At 48.5% G+C, this 20214-nt stretch overlaps 1 protein-coding gene across 2 annotated transcripts in view; it reads right to left on the bottom strand.

The window, feature by feature from the left end:
- Positions 1–3401: 3401 nt before the first annotated feature.
- Positions 3402–20214, bottom strand: part of LOC139266728 (zinc finger protein 235-like) — a 72318-nt gene continuing 55505 nt past the window's right edge. The window contains exons 1-2 of one of the 2 annotated variants that reach the window (XM_070884313.1): positions 10841–11112; positions 3402–4595 (exon numbers count right to left, since the gene is read on the bottom strand). In XM_070884313.1, the coding sequence (XP_070740414.1) occupies positions 3535–4488 (954 nt within the window). In that variant the 5' untranslated portion in view covers positions 4489–4595; positions 10841–11112 and the 3' untranslated portion in view covers positions 3402–3534. Of the gene's footprint in view, positions 4596–10840; positions 11113–20214 lie in introns of those variants that run through there. The other variant, XM_070884314.1, reaches the window with a different exon arrangement.

The following is a 20214-nucleotide window of genomic DNA, read 5'->3' as shown; positions in this document are numbered from 1 at the left end:
AGGGGGAAAAAAAATCACTGGTGGGCGTGGTCTATAGGCCCCCTAACAGTAGCTACACTGTTGGAAAGAGTATAACTCAAGAAATAATGGAGGCTTGTAATAAAGGAACGGCAATAATCATGGGTGATTTTAACCTTCATATTGATCAGGCAAAGCAAATTGGCCAGGGTAACCTTGAGGAAGAGCTCAGAGAGTGTATTCGTGACAGTTTCCTTGAAGAGAACCTTGTGGAACCAACCATGGAGCGGGCTATCTTAGACCTGGTATTGTGTAATGAGACAGAATTAATAAATGATCTCGTAGTAAAGGATCCTCTAGGAATAAGTGACCATAACATGTTTGAATTTAAAATTCAGTTAGAGGGTGAGAAAGTTGGTTCTCAAACCAGTGTGCTCAGCTTAAATAAAGGAGACTACAAAGATATGAGAGCAGAGTTGGCTAAAGTGGACTAGGAAAATAGATTAAAGTATGGGAAGGTTGATGAGCAGTGGCAGACAGTTAAGCAGATATTTCAGAACTCGCAACAAAAATATATCCCAATGAGAAGGAAAGACTGTAAGAGAAGGGATAACCATCCGTGGCTAACTAAGGAAATAAGGGATGGTACCAAATTGAACACAAGGGCATACAATGTGGCCAAGACTAGTGGGAGGCCAGAGGATTGGGAAACTTTTAAAAGCCAGCAAAGAATGGCTAAAAAAATAATAAAGAGAGGGAAGATAGATTATGAAAGTAAACAAGCACGAAATATAAAAACTGATAGTAAGAGTTTTTACAAGTACAAAAAAAGGAAAAGAGTGGCTAAAGTTGGTCCTCTGGAAGATGAGACTGGGGAATTAATAATAGGGAACAAGGAAATGGCAGAGACGTTTGTATCGATCTTCACGGTTAAAGACACTAAAAATATCCCAGTAGTGGATAATCAAGGGATAATCAAGGATGGAGGAACTTAATACAATCATTATTCATAATGAAGTAGTATTCTGTAAAATAATGGGACTAAAGGCGGACAAGTCCCCTGGACCTGATGGCTTACATCCTAGAGTCTTGAGAGAGATGGGTGTAGAGATAGTGGATGCATTGGTTGTAATCTACCAAACTCCCTGGATTCTGGGGCGGTCCCAGCGGATTGGAAAATCGCAAATGTAATGCCCCTATTTAAAAATGGAGGCAGACAAAAAGCAGGAAACTATAGACCAGTTACCCGTACATCTATCATTGGGAAAATGCTGGAGTCCATTGTGAAGGAAGCAGTAGCGGGACATTTGGAAAAGCATAATTCAATCAAGCAGTGTCAGCATGAAAGGGAAATCAAGTTTGACAAATTTGAGATGGAACGAGCAGGGTGGATAAGGGGGAACCAGTGGATGTGGTGTATTTAGATTTCCTGACGGCATTTTATAAGGTGCCACATAAAAACCACTTCCTCTAGTCTGAAAAACAACTGTTCACCACTACTCTGTTTGTGTCACTTAGCCACTTTCATATCCATGCTGCCACTGTGCCCATTATTCCATGGGCTTCAATTTTTCTGGTATTGGTAACACGCCCGGGATCATTAAACACAAAACCCAGTCTTTTAATCACTTTCAGCTACTGGACTTAGCGTGTGCCCCACGGCATCTCTTCTACCTTCAATATGTGAATAGAGCATCACGCCTGCAAACCTGGTTTTAAGTTTATATCCACTCAGCAAATCTATTTAAGAAAAGCCTGTAGGCCGATGAGACACTGTTAAGGTGCCAGTGTGCTGCTGGTTTGCTCGGCATTTTGCCTGTATTGGACTCCGTATTTCAGTCTCCATATTTAAGGAAGGATATACTTGCATTGGAGGCTGTTCAGAGAAGGTTCACTAGGTTGATTCTGGAGATGAAGGGGTTGGCTTATGAAGATAGGTTGAGTAGGTTGGGCCTATACACATTGGAGTTCAGAAGAATGAGATGATCTTATCGAAACATATAAGATAATAAGGGGGCTCGACAAAGTGGATGCAGAGAGGATATTTCAACTCCGGGAAAACTAAAACTAGGGGACATAGTCTTACAATAAGGGGCCGCCCTTTTAAAACTGCGATGAGGAATTCTCTACCTCAGAGGATTGTAAATGTATGGAATTCTCTACCCCCGAGGGCTGTGGAGGCTGGGTCTTTGAATATATTTAAGGCGGAGATAGACAGAATTTTGAGCGATAAGGGAGTAAAGGGTTATGGGGAGGGGGCAGGGAAGTGGAACTGAGTCCATGATCAGATCAACGATGATCTTATTGAATGGCGGAGCAGGCTCGAGGGGCTAAATGGCCCACTCCTGCTCCTATTTTTTATGTTTTTATGTTCTAACTGAACATTTCTCCCACTGTAACCTTTGCTGTAATGAAATATGTGTCTTTTAATAAGCCTCAGGTCCTTTGTCTGCTGCAATTTTGTAGAAAGGGGATGTATAAAGAGATGGTCCTTTTATGGAGATGTGAAACAAGGAAACGCTATCCGTGTGTGACAGTGACACAGCCTTGTGGTCACAGGCAGAACAATACACCGATATCCTTGTGGGTATGGTTTGAGCAGGGTCAGTTCACCAATGCTCAGCTAAGAGATGGCAGGGATCGGGAGCATTGGCAGTAAATAAAATCCAAATGTAAGTTCCGATATAGTTTATCTTCATTTGTTCCTATTTTAATAGCTTTTGCTGAATGTGCCCCACGCCAAGTGCTAGGATATTGGATCAGGCCCACCATAGAAAATGAGTTTGACACCCCGGAGGTAGACAATGTCAATCGGATTCCCCCCATCCACCAACCTACAACTTCTTCACTAACTCAAGCTAGTTTGTAAAATGTGACCTTGTTTTGAGGAAGCTGTGTTCAGTGTCTGTAATGGCCCCTTCCCTTTCCCCATGATCTAAAACAGCATCTCTCAGGATCCCTTCAAGCACCTTTCCGTGATTGGGGTCACGTTGATGGGCATTTAGTTCCCTGGCTCAGATTTGTCCCCAATTTGGAAAATGGGAACTATGTGTGCAGCCTTCCAAACTCAGGGAACAATCCATGACTCTATTGAGCTGTTGGAGATATGTGCAAGGGGCTGACAGAGCACCCATCCCATCTCATTAATCAACCTTGGGTGGGTATCATCTGGACCTTACACGTGTCAGGATTAACCCGCACGGCGACTTTGCTGTCAGTGAAGAGAGACGAGAAAGACCAAAGTGCAGTTGGCCCCTCTCAGTGTGGCCCTGACAGACTGTGTCCAGGCTGAAGTTCTGTTCCCCCAGTAAGATCCCCCCCCCCCCCGAGATTGTCCTTTCTCAGCTCCAGCCAGGTGTTGCTAAATACTCAGGTGAGACAGACAAAAATCCACAGCAATGTGTTGAAAGCAACACTAATTTATGTGTCTATATCCCAAATATTAAACTCCAGCCCAGTTACAGGAGTTATTAACATCAGCGTTACAAGTGTTAGAAACCCCAACTGTCAGCATGAACATGATTCAGTCGGAATGTGATTAACAGCATCAATAACAGCGGAATCCAACCCCTGCAGTCACTTGTGAACTCGCTGGTGTCTCAGCAGGTGGGATGACCAAGTGAATCCTTTCCCACAGTCAGAGCAGGTGAATGGCCTCTCCCCAGTGTGAACTCGCTGGTGTGTCCGCAGGTCGGATGACTGAGGAAATCCCTTCCCACACATGGAGCAGGTGAACGGCCTCTCCCCAGTGTGAACTCGCTGGTGTGTCAGCAGGTGGGATGACCGAGTGAATCCCTTTGCACACACAATGCAGGTGAACGGTCTCTCCCCGGTGTGAACTCGCTGATGTCCAGTCAGGTGGGCTAACTGAGTGAATCCCTTCCCACACTCAGAGCAGGTGAACGGTCTCTCCCCAGTGTGAACTCGCTGGTGTATCAGCATGTTGGATAACTGAGTGAATCCCTTCCCACAATCAGAGCAGGTGAACGGCCTCTCCCCAGTGTGAGTGTGCTGGTGTCTCAGTAGGTTGGATGATAGAGTAAATCCCTTCCCACACACACTGCAGGTGAACGGCCTCTCCCCAGTGTGAACTCGCTGGTGTGTCAGCAGGTAGGATGATGTAGTGAATCCCTTCCCACATTCAGAGCAGGTGAACGGCCTCACCCCAGCGTGAACTCGCTGGTGTGTCAGCAGGTGGGATGACCGAGTGAATCCCATCCCACAGTCGGAGCAGGTGAACGGCCGCTCCCCAGTGTGAACTCGCTGGTGTGTCAGCAGGTTAGATGATGTAGTGAATCCCTTCCCACAGTCGGAGCAGGTGAACGGCCTCTCCCCAGTGTGACCTCGCCGATGTGTTTCCAGCTGGGACGGGCAGTTGAATCGTTTCCCACAGTCCCCACATTTACACGGTTTCTCCCCAGTGTGACTGCGCTTGTGTCTCTCCAGTTTGGATGATTGGCTGAAGCCTTGTCCACACACAGAGCACGTGTACCGTTTCTCCCCACTGTGAACAATGCCTTCTGCTTCCATGGTCAAAAGCTGATGATATTCCAGTCCCGATGGATCGAGTGACTGTCAGATCTTGAGGTGATGTTTGGTTTGAGCTTCCAGTCTACAAATCCTCCCCTTTTAACACCCTGTAAAGTGAATTTCAAACAGGAAAAGGGAGTGTGAGAGAGAACCCACAAAAACACAAAGGCAGGTTGTGAAATTGAGCTTAATGAATCTGGTCATTTGTGGGGCTGGCACTAGAAAAAAGTGACCATGAAAGCAGCCGGATTGTCGTAAAAACACATCTGGGTCACTGCTGTCCTTCAGGGAGGGGGACCCACCTCCCTCGACAGTCCCACATGGGAAATTGTTGGTCCCACTGGGCCCAGAAGTACTGGGGGTGAAACCCAACAGCTTCTCCCCCCTCTCCACTCCAGCTGAAACTGATGCAACAAACAGACCCACACAGGAGGCTAGGGAGCGACTTCCACATCCAGCACCCACTCTGATTCAGAGCGGCTGGGAATTGCTGGGCCTGCTGTATAAATGCAAGTTGTTGTTTTCCTGGTGTGGGGGAGGGGCTGCCATCAGGGTTTGATGGTGACGGGCCTGGAGACTCTGACTCGGGGCCCGAGAGCCGCACTCGGTGTTCCCCGGGGGCCCCGAGAGCCGCACTCGGTGTTCCCCGGGGGCCCGAGAGCCGCACTCGGTGTTCCCCGGGGGCCCGAGAGCCACACGCGGTGTTCCCCGGGGGCCCGAGAGCCGCACTCGGTGTTCCCCGGAGGTCCGAGAGCCGCACTCGGTGTTCCCCGGGACCCGAGAGCCGCACTCGGTGTTCCCCGGGGGCCCGAGAGCCGCACTCGGTGTTCCCCGGGGGCCCGAGAGCCGCACTCGGTGTTCCCCGGGGGCCCGAGAGCCGCACTCGGTGTTCCCCGGGGGCCCGAGAGCCGCACTCGGTGTTCCCCGGGGGCCCGAGAGCCGCACTCGGTGTTCCCTGGGGGCCCGAGAGCCGCACTCGGGTGTTGCTGAGCCCACGTTCGCTCCCCAGTCTCCAGGAGCCGCTCCACACAGGGAGACGCTCTCCAGGGACCAGCCCTTCCTGCACCAACGCGCTGTCCCCCTGCTGATGAAGATAGGGCATATTCCCCCTCGTGGAGCTCTCTGGGTAAGATCATCTGCCATTTTCGGGGAGTGGCACAGCACAGAAGGCGGCCATTCAGCCCATTGTGTCTGCCGACTCTTTGGTGACATGTTGGTGAGTCTCAGTGCTCTGCTCTTCACTCATAGCTCGGTCCATTTTACTCTTCAAGTATTTATCCAATTCCCTTTTGAAAGTTCCTATTGAATCTGCCTCCACCGCCCTTTCAGACATTGCATTCCAGATACTCGTTGGGTAACAAATGATCCCACATCTCACCTCTGGTTCTTTTGCCAATCATCGGAAGTCTGACTCCTCTGGTTACCTACCCAAATGCCACTGGAAACATATTCTCCATATTTACTCTATCAAAATTGTTCATGAATTTGTACATCTCTATCAAATCTCCTTTTACCCTTTTCTGCTCTCTGGAGAAAACATTCTCCAGTCTCTCCACAACACTGAAGTTCCTCATCCCTGGCACCATTGCTCCTGCACCCTCTCTAGAAGCTTGGCATCATTCCTCAAGTTTGGAGCTCAGAATTGAATGCAGTACTCCAGCTGAGGCCTAACAGGTGATTTATAAAAGTTTATCGTAACTGAACATCAAATGCTGATATTTCTCTGATGGGGTTTAAAGGGTGTGGTCCATCCAGTCAGATGGATGAGTCAATGAGACTGTGAACCTAATGAAGTACATTTGGAGTGGAGATCCAGGGACATGCTGTGTAACCGGACACAAACATTCCTGCACAGCCCACACATCACTTCTTTCCCATTTGGCATGAAAGGAATATGATACATGCCACAATTCGTTGATTTAATTTCAAATAGTTTAGTATAAAAATTGAATCATGTTTTGATGATTCTTTCCCAAGGCCTCAATTTTTCACTTAGTCTTTGTACAGTCACACAATTCTAACTCTGGGACTGTACATGGGGATTCTAAACTTGGGAATGTACGTGGGGATTCCAATCCTGTGACTTTAGATGGGGATTCTAAACCTAGGACTGTACATGGGGATTCTAACCCTGGGACTGTACATGGGGATTCTAACACTGGGACTGTACATGGGGATTCCAACCGTGGGACTGTACATCCATTAATAAGGAAGGAGTAGCGGGACATTTGGAAAAGCATGATTCAATCAAACAGATTCAGCATGGTTTTATGAAATGGGAATCATGTTTGACAAATTTGCTGCAGTTCTTTGAGGTTGTAACGAGCAGGGTGGATAAGGGGGAACCAGTCGATGTGGTGTATTTGGATTTCCAGAAGGCATTCGATAAGGTGCCACGTAAGAGGTTACTGCACGATAAAAGCTCGCGGGGTTGGGGGTAATATATTAGCATGGGTAGTCAGGGGTCTTCAACATTGAGGAAGGATAGACAGAAAGAAAAAGGAGGTGGGGTGGCGTTGCTGGTTAAAGAGAAAATTAATGCAATAGTAAGGAAGGATATTAGCTTGGATGATGTGGAATCTGTATGGGTGGAGCTACGGAATACTAAAGGGCAGAAAACGCTAGTGGGAGTTGTGTACAGACCACCAAACAGTAGCAATGAGGATGGGGACAGCATCAAACAAGAAATTAGGGATGCGTGCAATAAAGGTACAGCACTTATCATGGGCGACTTTAATCTACATATTGACTGGGCTAACCAAACTGGTAGCAATGCGGTGGAGGAGGATTTCCCGTAGTGTATTGGGGATGATTTTCTAGAGCAATATGTCGAGGAACCAACTAGAGGGCTGGCCGTCCTAGGCTGGGTGATGTGTAATGAGAAATGACTAATTAACAATCTTATTGTGCGAGGCCCCTTGGGGAAGAGTGACCATAATATGGTAGAATTCATTATTAAGATGGAGAGTGACACAATTAATTCAGAGACTAGGGTCCTGAACTTGGGGAAAGGTAACTTTGATGGTATGAGACGTGAATTGGCTAGAATAGACAGGCGAGTGACACTTAAAGGGTTGACGGTGTATAGGCAATGGCAAACATTTAACGATCACATGGATGAACGTCAACAATTGTAGATCCCTGTCTGGAGTAAAAATAAAACGGGGAAGGTGGCTAACAAGGGAAATTAGTGATAGTGTTAAATCCAAGGAAGAAGCATATAAATTGGCCAGAAAAAGCAGCAAGCCTGAGGACTGGGAGAATTTTGTAATACAGCAGAGGAGGACAAAGCGTTTAATTAAGAGGGGAAAAATAGAGTATGAGAGGATGCTTGCTGAGAACATAAAAACTGACTGTAAAAGCTTCTATAGATATGTGAAGAGAAAAAGATTAGTGAAAACAAACGTAGGTCCCTTGCAGTCAGATTCAGGTGAATTTATAATGGGGAACAAAGAAATGGCGGACCAGTTAAACAAATACTTTGGTTCTATTTTCACGAAAGAAGACACAAATAACCTTCTGGAAATACTAGGGGACCGAGGGTCTAGTGAGAAGGAAGAACTGAAGGATATCCTTATAAAGCAGGAAATTGTGTTCGGGAAATTGATGGGATTGAAGCCTGATAAATTTGCATCTCAGAGTACTTAAGCAAGTGGCCATAGAAATAGTGGGTGCATTGGTGATCATTTTCCAACAGTCTATCGACTCTGGAACAGTTCCTATGGACTGGAGGGTAGCTAATGTAACACCACTGTTTAAAAAAGGAGGGAGAGAGAAAACGGGTAATTATAGACCGGTTAGCCTGACATCAGTAGTGGGGAAAATGTTGGAATCAATTATTGAAGATGAAATAGCAGCGCATTTGGAAAGCAGTGACAGGATCAGTCCAAGTCAGCATGGATTTATGAAAGGGAAATCATGCTTGACAAATCTTCTGGAATTTTTTGAGGATGTAACTAGTAGAGTGGACAAGGGAGAACCAGTGGATGTGGTGTATTTGGACTTTCAAAAGGGTTTTGACAAGGTCCCACACAAGAGATTGGTGTGCAAAATCACAGCACATGGTATTGGGGGTAATGTATTGATGTGGATAGAGAACTGGTTGGCAGACAGGAAGGAGAGAGTTGGTATAAACGGGTCCTTTTCAGAATGGCAGGCAGTGACTAGTGGGGTGCCGCAGGGCTCAGTGCTGGGACCCCAGCTCTTTACAATATACATTAATGATTTAGACAAATGAATTGAATGTAATATCTCCAAGTTTGCAGATGACACTAAACTGGGTGGCGGTGTGAGCTGTGAGGAGGATGCTAAAAGGCTGCAGGGTGACTTGGACAGGTTAGCTGAGTGGGCTAATGCATGGCAGATGCAGTATAATGTGGATAAATGTGAGGTTATCCACTTTGGGGGCAAAAACACGGAGGCAGAATATTAGCTGAATGGTGGCAGATTAGGAAAGGGGGAGGTACAACGAGACCTGGGTGTCATGGTTCATCAGTCATTGAAAGTTGGCATGCAGGTACAGCAGGCGGTGAAGAAGGCAAATGGTATGTTGGCCTTCATAGCGAGGGGATTTGAGTATAGGGGCAGGGAGGTCTTACTGCAATTGTACAGGGCCTTGGTGAGGCCTCACCTGGAATATTGTGTTCAATTTTGGTCTCCTAATTTGAGGAAGGATGTTTTTGCTATTGAGGGAGTGCAGCGAAGGTTCACCAGACTGATTCCCGGGATGGCAGGACTGACATATGAGGAGAGACTAGATCGACTGGACCTGGATCTCATAGAAACATATAAAATTCTGATGGGACTGGACAGGTTAGATGCTGGAAGAATGTTCCCGATGTTGGAGAAGTCCAGAATTAGGGGTCACAGTCTAAGGATAAGAGGTAAGCCATTTAGGACTGAGATGAGGAGAAACTTCTTCACTCAGAGAATTGTTAACCTGTGGAATTCCCTACCGCAGAGAGTTGTTGATGCCAGTTCATTGGATATATTCAAGAGGGAGTTAGATATGGCCCTTACGGCTAAAGGGATCAAGGGGTATGGAGAGAAAGCAGGAAAGGGATACTGAGGTGAATGATCAACGATGATCTTATCGAATGGTGGTGCAGGCTCGAATGGCCTACTCCTGCAACTATTTTCTATGTTTCTATGGATAGAGTATTGGCTAACTAACAGAAAACACAGTCAGGATAAATGGGTCATTTTCCGGTTTGCAAACAGTGACTAGTGGGGTGCCGGAGGGATCGGTGCTGGGTGCTCAACTATTTATAATCTATATTAATGACTTGGATGAATGGACCGAGCGTAACGTAGCCAATTTTGCTGATGATAGAAAGAAGGGTGGGAAAGCAAATCGTGAGGACACAAAAAATCTGCAAAGGGATATAGATCGGCTAAGTGAGTGGGCAAAAATTTGGCAGATGGAGTATAATGTGGGAAAATGTGAGGTTATTTACTTTGGCAGAAATAATAGAAAAGCAAATTATAATTTAAATGGAGAAAAATTGCAAAGTACTGCATTAGAGAGACCTGTGGGTCCTTGTGCATGAAACACAAGAAGTTAGTTTAGAGGTACAGCAAGTAATCAGGAAGGCAAATGGAATGTTGGCCTTTATTTTAAAGGAGATAGATTATAAAAGCAGGGAATCCTGCTACAATTGTACAGGCTATTGGTGAGGCCACCCTGGAGTACTGCTACAAGTTTTGGTCTCTGTATTTAAGAAAGGATAGACGTATTGGAGGCTGTTGAGAGAAGGTTCACTCGGTTGATTTCGGAGATGAGGGGGTTGACTTAGGAGGGTAGGTTGGGCCTATACACGTTGGAGTTCAGAAGAATGAGAGGTGATCTTAATGAAACTTATGATAATGAGGGGGCTCAACAAGATGGATGCAGAGAGGATATTTCCGCTTATAGGGTTGCAAATCTATGGAATTTTCTGCCTCAGAGAATTATGGAGGCTGGGTCATTGAATATATTTAAGGCGGAAAGGGACAGATTTTTGAGCGTTAAGGGAGTAAAGGGTTATGGGGAGCGGGCAGGGAAGTGGAGCTGAGTCCATGATCAGATCAGCAATGATCTTATTGAATGGCTGAGCAGGCTCCAAGGGCCAAATGACCTACTCCTGCACCTTTTTCTTATGTTATTATAGTACGAGATAATAACCCTGGGACTGTTCACGGGGATTCCAAACCTGGGACTGTACATGGGGCTTTCCTGTTACAATTGTCTGTAGCTTAGCACTGAGCAGCGCCTTTAGGAGAGATGGTGAGAAATCCGAGGTGTGGAGAGGGAGAAAATAACTAAGTTGTTGCTTTACCCACAAGGACCGGTTGGGAACAGACACTGACGCACCTCACGTTGCTCCTGCACGTTGCTGCTGACTGAATCAAGATGGCGGAGGGCTGAACTTGCCTTCCTGTACAAAGATGGCCGCCGTTACCCTGGGCCTGTGACCGGGAGAAAACCGCGAAACTGCAGTCGCCGATATTCAGCTTATTATTTCGGGCTTCCGGTGGACACGAGTTGTTTATGACGCCTCCCCAGCTACCCGCTGGTCCGTTATTCCCCTCAGGCCCGCTGAAAACGGCGCTTCTGCTGAGCACATATTCATCATGCCCGCTCCGCCATTACACGCATCGCGCATGCCCCAAACTCAGCCAGGTCCAGCGCCTGCGCACTGGGAGCCTGTAGACTGGGTTGGGCACATGCTCCTTTGCCAGGATTGCTGGGTAAATCCGCCGGCATTGAGACAATAGGACAGGATTTACTTTGATTGCAGTGGGCACTGAACCATGTTCATTCTGGCAGTTAGACTATGTTTCTGCTGCTCTTAATTACCTCTATACCTGAGCTGGAGATTAACGTTCTGCATAAATATTAAATAAATCGGCTTGTTTCAAACACCGTGTGTCGAATATTTGATTTCTCCATAATAAGAGGAGACTAATTAATATTCCCTTCCCTTCCATTTTGGGCCTTTTCTTACTCAAGATTATTGCACTTCTCACGCAGTTCATCTTTTACCACATCAAATCCCAAGCTTGTTTCGTTTGAGTATACGGCTTGTGGGTGTCAAAGACTGAACCGGCATGTTTCACTTTACACTCATTTAACGTTCCTTTCAACCAACCATTGAAACAACTATCTATGTTAAGACTGGAAATCTGTTATTTTTTGTATTGCTTAACGATTTTTGAATGCAGTGAGTAGAACTCCTCACATACTCCACACAAACCAAATTTGTCATTCTGTGCTGCATTATAGCGTGGAGGCCCCGACCTGTGTGAGAACACTAGCAGCAGGTCGGGGCCATAAAAGGAGCGGTGTGGAGGCCCCGACATGCGTGAGAACACCAGAGGCAGATCGGGGCCATAAAAGGGGCGGCGGGGGTGGGGGGGGGGGCAGTGTCGAGGCCCCTTCAGGAAGCAGCATGAGCTGGTACGGGAGGATGATGGCAGTGAAGAGTGACGTCATCAAGGTCCAGGTCTGTGATTGGAGCCTGGGCAGATACAGCAGGAGCGGCGAGGTTGTGGCGAAGTAGCGGCGAGAGACTGTAGAAGGACATCATTGGGGTCCAGGGGAGATGTGAGTTCAGGGCCAGGGGCACAGGGGCAGCATAGGCCAGCCCCCACTGTGATATGTTTGCGCACTAGGTCCGTGCAGCAGAGCTAGTCTCCAGTTGTCTTCGGTAATCCTTACCACTGGATCAAGACCTCGCTCTGTCAAGCCATGTCATGACTGGTGTGCAATGGCCACCACATGTTAAAAAAATCCACGCACAGGCATCTTCCACCCTTGAGGATGTAGTTCAGGTCCTTCATTGAAACACCTGTGAACTCATCCTTTTTTGGCATGGCAGCAAGTCATCCTCGTTTCGAGGGACCGCCTATGATGATGTTATGTATTTAAATCCTTGTAACCTGCATTACACTACCACCAGAGGGCCTATTTGTTGGAGTCCCAAAGGATCCCAGCATCCCTTTGGAGCACGGTATATAAGCAGGCCACCCACGCGGTACCTGCACTCTGGTGTCTCATTAAAGGAGCTAAGGTCACACTTGCTCATTGCACACAATAAAGAATGAAACGGAGTACTATGAGTGTACCAATTGGCAATTAGGTAATGAACAACCGCTCAAAAATGCAAAGAATAGTTGGTATCCTGGAGAAGTTCTCAGAAAGGGACAATTGGGAGGCCTTTGTGGAGACACTTGACCAATACTTTGTGGCCAATGAGTTGGAAGGGGACGAGAACGCTGCCCAAATGAAGGGCGATCCTCTTAACTGTCTGTGGGGCAACAACCTATGGCCTCAGAACAATCTCCTAGCTCCAGCAAAACCAACAGAGAAATCCTATGAAGAATTGTGTACACTGGTCCGGGAGCTCCTAAATCCTAAGGAAATCGTTTTGATGGCGAGATATCAGTTCTACACGTGTCAACGATCGGACGGCCAGGAAGTGGCAAGCCATGTTGCCAAACTAAGGCACCTCACAGGACATTGTGAATTTGAGGGATTCCTAGAACAAATGCTTCGAGACATTTTTGTACTGAGCATTGGCCATGAGACAATCCTTCACAAACTGTTGACGGTAGAAACTCCGAATCTAAGTAAAGCTATAATGATAGCCCAGGCATTTCTGTCCACCAGCGACAACACCAAACAGATTTCGCAGAGTAAAGTAGTCTCAGCCAGTACTGTGCATAAAGTAATGTCAATTTCAAGCAGAAATATACATGGCAGAATGTGCATGCTGGGTGCTGCTGCCCGACCTCAGATGACCCAGAGTCTGCCATCAATCGTTAATACAAGGCAGTTAACATCTTGTTGGCGCAGTGGAGGTGATCATCAGCCCCATCAATGAAGCTTCAAGGTCTATGCATGCAACGGTTGCAGAACAATGGGACACCTCCAGCGAATGTGCAGGCGAGCTGCAAACTCTGCAAACCACCACGTTGCAGAGGAAAATTGCTCCGCTATGGACCAGGCTGAATTGGAGTCTCATACCAAGGAAGCAGAAGTGTACGGGGTACACACATTCAGTACGAAATATCCACTAGTAATGTTGAAAGTTGAACTGAGCGGAATTCTAGTATCTATGGAATTGGACACGGGTGCAAGTCAGTTCATAATGAGTAAAAAGGCCTTCGACAGGCTGTGGGGCAAAAAGGCACACAGGCCCAAGCTCAGCCCCATTTACACCAAACTAAGGACTTACACCAAGGAACCTAATCCCTGTAATTTGCAGTGTAGAAGTCAAAGTCTCCTATGATGGAGCAGTACATGAACTCCCACTCTGGATTGTACCAGGGGATGGCCCCACACTGTTTGGCAGAAGTAGGCTGGGAAAAATCCGCTGGAACTGGGATGACATCCGAGCGCTTTCATCTGTCGATGAAGCCTCATGTGCCCAGGTTCTAAGCAAGTTCCCATCCTTGTTCGAGCCAGGCATTGGAAGCTTCTTGGGGATGAAAGTGCAGATCCATCTGGTTCTCGGTACACGATCCATCCACCACAAGTCACGGGCGGTATCGTACATGATGCATGAGAAAGTGAAATTTGAGCTGGACAGGCTGCAGTGAGAAGGCATCATCGCGCCGGTGGAATTCAACGAGTAGTCTAGTCCGATTGTCCCAGTACTTAAAGAGGATGGCACAGTTAGAATTTGTGGGGACTACAAAGTAACAATTAACTGTTTTTCACTGCAGGACAAGTACACACTACCCAAGTCAGACGACCTATGGAGGGAAGGCATTCACCAAGCTGGACCTGACCTCAGCCTACATGATGCAAGAGCTAGAGGAGCCTTCGAAAGACCTCACCTGCATCAACACGCACAAAGGTCTGTTCATCTATAACCGGTGCCCGTTCGGGATTTGGTCGGCCGCGGCAATCTTCCAATGGAACATGGAAAGCCTGCTAAAGTCGGTTCCTCACACCGTGGTTTTCCAGGACGACATACTGTTGAGCACTTGAAGAATCTGGAAGAGGTTCTTAGTCAGTTGGATCGCGTGGGGCTCAGGTTGAAACGCTCGAAGTGTGTTTTCCTGGCGCAGGAGGTCGAGTTCTTGGGAAGAAGAATCGCGACAGATGGCATCAGACCCACCGACGCCAAGACGGAGGCCATCAAGAATGTGAATGTGACAGCTGTGGTTGTTCCTGGGACTCCTTAACTATTTTGGTAATTTCCTACCTGGGTTAAGCACCCTGCTAGAACCCCTACATGTGCTACTGCACAAAGGAGATGACTGGGTATGGGGGAATTCACAAGAGGCTGCCTTTAAGAAAGCCAGAAATCTGTTGTATTCAAACAAACTGCTTATCCTGTATAACCCTCGTAAAAGTTTAGTGCTAGCTTGCGATGCGTCGTCATACAGGGTCAGGTGTGTGTTACAACAGGCTAATGAATCGGGGATCATGAAATCGGTCGCTTATGCTTCCAGGAATTTATCAAAGGCCGAAAGGGCCTACAGCATGATTGAAAAAGAGGCTCTGGCGTGCGTTTACGGGGTAAAAAAAATGCACCAGTACTTATTTGGCCTCAAGTTTGAGCTTGAAACTGATCACAAGACTGGGAATTAAACATACAGGGGTATCTGACAATTCGGAAAGATAGACAAAAAGGGAAAGGAGGTGAGGTAACTCTGTTAATAAAGGATGATATCAGGGCAGTTGTGAGAGATGATATTGGCTCTAATGAACAAAATGTTGAATCATTGTGGGTGGAGATTAGAGATAGTAAGGGGAAAAAGTCACTGGTGGGTGTAGTTCATAGGCCCCCAAATAATAACTTCACAGTGGGGCAGGCAATAATCAAGGAAATAATGGAGGCATGTGAAAAAGGAACGGCAGTAATCATGGGGGATTTTAACCTACATATCGATTGGTCAAATCAAATCGCACGGGGTAGCCTGGAGGAGGAATTCATAGAATGCATACAGGATTGTTTCTTAGAACAGTATGTTACAGAACCTACAAGGGAGCAAGCTATCTCAGATCTGGTCCTCTGTAATGAGACAGGAATAATAAACGATCTGCTAGTAAAAGATCCTCTCGGAATGAGTGATCACAGTATGGTTGAATTAGTAATACAGATTGAGGGTGAGGAAGTAGTGTCTCAAACGAGCATACTATGCTTAAACAAAGGGGACTACAGTGGGATGAGGGCAGAGTTGGCTAAAGTAGACTGGAAACACAGACTAAACGGTGGCACAATTGAGGAACAGTGGAGGACGTTTAAGGAGCTCTTTCATACTGCTCAACAAAAATATATTCCAATGAAAAAGAAGGGCGGTAAGAGAAGGGATAACCAGCCATGGATAACCAAGGAAATTAAGGAGAGTATCAAATTAAAAACCAATGCGTATAAGGTGGCCAAGGTTAGTGGGAAAATAGAAGATTGGGAAAATTTTAAACGACAGCAAAGAATTACTAAGAAAGCAATAAAGAAAGGAAAGATAGATTACGAAGGTAAACTTGCGCAAAACATAAAAACGGATAGTAAAAGCTTTTACAGATATACAAAATAGAAAAGAGTGACTAAAGTAAATGTTGGTCCCTTAGAAGATGAGAAGGGGGATTTAATAAAGGGAAATGTGGAAATGGCTGAGACCTTAAACAATTATTTTTCTTCGGTCTTCACAGTGGAAGACACAGAAACCATGCCAGAAATTGCTGGTCACAGGAATCTGGGAAGGGAGGACCTGGAGACAATCATTATCACTAGGGGGTTAGTGCTGGACGGGCTAATGGGACTCGAGGTAGACAAGTCCCCTGGTCCTGATGAAATGCATCCCAATGTATTAAAAGAGATGGCGGAAGTTATAGCAGATGCATTCGTTATAATCTACCAAAATTCTCTGGACTCTGGGGAGGTACCAGCGGATTGGAGAGCAGCTAATGTAACGCCTCTGTTTAAAAAAGAGGGCAGACAAAAGGCAGGTAACTATAGGCCGGTTAGTTTAACATCTGTAGTGGGGAAAATGCTTGAAACTATCATTAAGGAAGAAATAGCGGGACATCTAGATGGGAATAGTTCAATCAAGCAGACGCAGCATGGATTCATGAAGGGGAAATCATGTTTAACTAATTTACTGGAATTCTTTGAGGATATAACGAGCATGGTGGATAGAGGTGTACTGATGGATGTAGTGTATTTAGATTTTCAAAAGGCATTCGATAAGGTGCCACACAAAAGGTTACTGCAGAAGATGAAGGTACGCGGGGTCAGTGGAAATGTATTAGCATGGATCGAGAATTGGCTGGCTAACAGAAAGCAGAGAGTCGGGATAAATGGGTCCTTTTCGGGTTGGAAATCGGTGGTTAGTGGTGTGCCACAGGGATCGGTGCTGGGACCACAACTGTTTACAATATACATAGATGACCTAGAAGAGGGGACAGAGTGTAGTGTAACAAAATTTGCAGATGACACAAAGATTAGTGGGAAAGCGGGTTGTGTAGAGGACACAGAGAGGCTGCAAAGAGATTTAGATAGGTTAAGCGAATGGGCTAAGGTTTGGCAGATGGAATACAATGTCGGAAAGTGCGAGGTCATCCACCTTGGGAAAAAAAACAAAAAAAGGGAAGACTATGTAAATGTGGAGAAATTACAACATGCTGCGGTGCAGAGGGACCTGGGGATCCTTGTGCATGAAACTCTTTTTGGAGTTCATCTGCAAAACAAAAAAACATTAAATGGTGCCACCCGACCTGGGTGACACTCCAGACATCTGCAAGGCCCTTTTTTTTTTCCCCCTTTTTTTTTGTGTTTTTCTTTTTTTGTTTTTTTTTTGGGCACTAAAATCACAATTTTCCCCAGTGCCCCCTATAAAAGGGAAGGGGGACACTAAAAGCACCGGGAATTAAAACAAATTAAACTTAAAAACGTAAAATCAAATTAAAATTTGGTTGCCGGGCGTGATGATGCACTCCAGTCCCTCCGGTGCCCACCTCTCGCGGAAGGCCGCGAGCGTACCGGTGGACACCGCGTGCTCCATCTCCAAGGACACCCTGGACCGGATGTAAGAGCGGAAGAGAGGCAGGCAATCAGGTTGAACGACCCCCTCGACCGCCCGCTGCCTGGACCGGCTGATGGCACCCTTGGCCGTGCCCAGGAGCAGTCCTACGAGGAGGCCTTCGGACCTACCCGCTCCCCTCCGCACAGGGTGCCCAAAGATCAGGAGAGTGGGACTGAAGTGCAGCCAGAATTTCAGGAGCAGCCCCTTCAAATAATAAAACAGGGGCTGCAACCTTGTGCATTCCATAAAAACATGGAACACGGACTCTTCCAGACTGCAGAAATTGCAGGCGGCCTGGGAGTCCGTGAACCGGCTTAAAAATTTGTTGCACGGCACTGCTCCGTGCACCACCCTCCAGGCCAAGTCCCCGATGAATAGTGGGAGGACCCCTGCGTAGAGTGCCCTCCATCGGGGACCCCCGCCTCCTCCGGAAGGCAAGATGGTACGCCATGGCGTGTCCGGACGGCCGGCGAGGATGGCAAAGTTGAGAGTGTGCAGGAGCAGCCCGTACAGGAAACCCCTCCGCGCGGAACTGAAAGGCACGGAGGGGATTTCCCCGAGGCGGCTCAAGTTGTGGGGCGCCGGCCCCCGAGGGAGGTTCCGGGGTTTGGCGCCGATGAGGAATTCCGTCCGGACGGGGGTCAGTTCGGACGGGATCTCCCCACGTGCTTGAGCCTCCTCGATGCACCTAACGGAGTCAGGGCCCAGAGCTGTTTTTAGCGACTCGATGGCATCGGCCGCGTGGCGGACGTTGGCAGAGTTTAGGCGCCGCGCCAACGTGTCTGGCGCCATCCAGCCCGCTCCTCCGCCATCGAGCAGGTCCCTGACCCTGGTCACCTCACCAGTCACAGCCCTCTCTTCCGACCGCCACATAAAACCTCGGTCGTGGAGGTACGGATTCCCGAGCAGCGGCTCCTGCAGGACGGCCGCCACTCTCTTGGTGGAGACTTTGTTCCAGACCCTGATGAGTTCCCTGTAAAAGACAGGCAGCTCCCGGAGGGCGGTCCTGGCACCCCCCCAAGTTCACAAACAGGAGCTGCGTGTCATAATTGAGGTTGCGCTGCTGGCGGAAGAAATACGTCGCCAGAGCACACCACCTAGGAGGGGGCTCGACGTAAAGGTATCTCTGCAGGGTCTGAAGATGGAAAGTCGCGAGCTGGGCGCTGACGCACACCAACGACTGACCGCCCTCCTCAAGCGGGAGACTCAAGACCGCGGCAGAGACCCAGTGCTTCCTGTTGTTCCAGAAGAAGTCCACCAGCTTCTTCTGTATCTTGGCGACAAACGCAGGGGGAGGGGTCAAAGTGACCAGCCGGTACCACAGCATTGCGGCCACCAGCTGGTTTATGACTAGCGCTCGACCCCTGTAGGACAGCACTCGGAGCAGTCCTGTCCAGCGCCCTAGGCGAGCGGCGACCTTGGCCTCCAGCTCCTGCCAGTTCGCCGGCCAGGCTCCCTCGTCGGGGCTAAGGTAGACTCCCAGATAGAGGAGATGGGTCGTGCTCCAGGCAAAAGGCCTGAGCTCCCCCGGCAGGGAGTCCACCCGCCACTGACCCACCAGGAGTCCGGAACATTTCTCCCAGTTGATCCTGGTGGAGGACGCGGCCGAGTAAATCTCCTGGCATTCACGCATCCTCCGCAGGTCAGCGGGATCCTCTACCGCGAGGAGCACGTCATCGGCGTAAGCCGAGAGGACGACCTCCACGTCCGGCCCTTGCAGAGCCAGTCCCGTCAACCTCGTCCGCAAGAGGCGCAGGAAAGGCTCCACGCAAACGGCGTATAACTGGCCGGACATGGGGCATCCCTGGTGCACCCCTCTCCTAAAGCGAAGGGGCGCCGTCAAGGACCCGTTAACCTTAATCAGACACTCCGCAGCGGCGTACAGAAGTCTGATCCGGGCGACGAAATGCATCCCGAACCCGAAAGCGCGCAGAGTTCCGAGCAGATAGTCGTGATCCACCCTGTCGAACGCCTTCTCTTGGCGACCGACAGACCAGCCTCCTGGGAACAATGGATGAGGTCCCGGACCAGATGGATGTTATCGTGGATTGTCCGGCCCGGGACCGTGTAGGACTGGTCAGGGTGGATCATGTGGTCCAGCACGGCACCAAGGCGAGCAGACATCGCCCTGGCGAAGATTTTGTAGTCCGTGCTGAGGAGGGAGACCGGGCGCCAGTTCTTAAGGAGGCGGAGATCGCCCTTCTTAGGCAGCAGGACGATGACTGCCCTGCGCCAAGAGAGGGGCATCTCCCTGGTCGCCAGACTTTCCCCCAGGACCCGCGCGTAGTCGCCCCCCAGGACGTCCCAGAACGCCCTGTGGAACTCCACGGTCAGCCCGTCCAGCCCCGGGGATTTTCCCCTCGAGAGCCGGTCGAGGGCACCGGTCAGCTCCGCCAGGTTTAGCGGAGCTTCCAGATTTTCGGCGCCCTCCGGGCTGACCTTCGGCAGGTCCTCCCACAAAACTCTATGCGCTTCCTCGCTGGACGGATCCGGAGAGAACAGAGCCCCGTAATATTCACGGACCCTGTTGTTGACGCCCTCCGGATCCGAGACGAGAGAGCCGTCGTCGGCCAGCAGCGTCAAGAGCTGCTTACGGACACTCTGCCTTTTTTCCAGCGAGTAGAAGAAGGGGGAGCCGCGGTCCAGATCCCGCAGGAACCGGATCCGCGACCTCACGAACGCGCCTCGGGACCCGACGAGCTGCAGGTC

Source organism: Pristiophorus japonicus, chromosome 7 (genome assembly GCF_044704955.1).
Source record: "Pristiophorus japonicus isolate sPriJap1 chromosome 7, sPriJap1.hap1, whole genome shotgun sequence".
In the NCBI taxonomy this organism is placed as follows: Eukaryota; Metazoa; Chordata; class Chondrichthyes; family Pristiophoridae; genus Pristiophorus; species Pristiophorus japonicus.
This window is presented reverse-complemented; position numbering and strand designations above follow the sequence as displayed.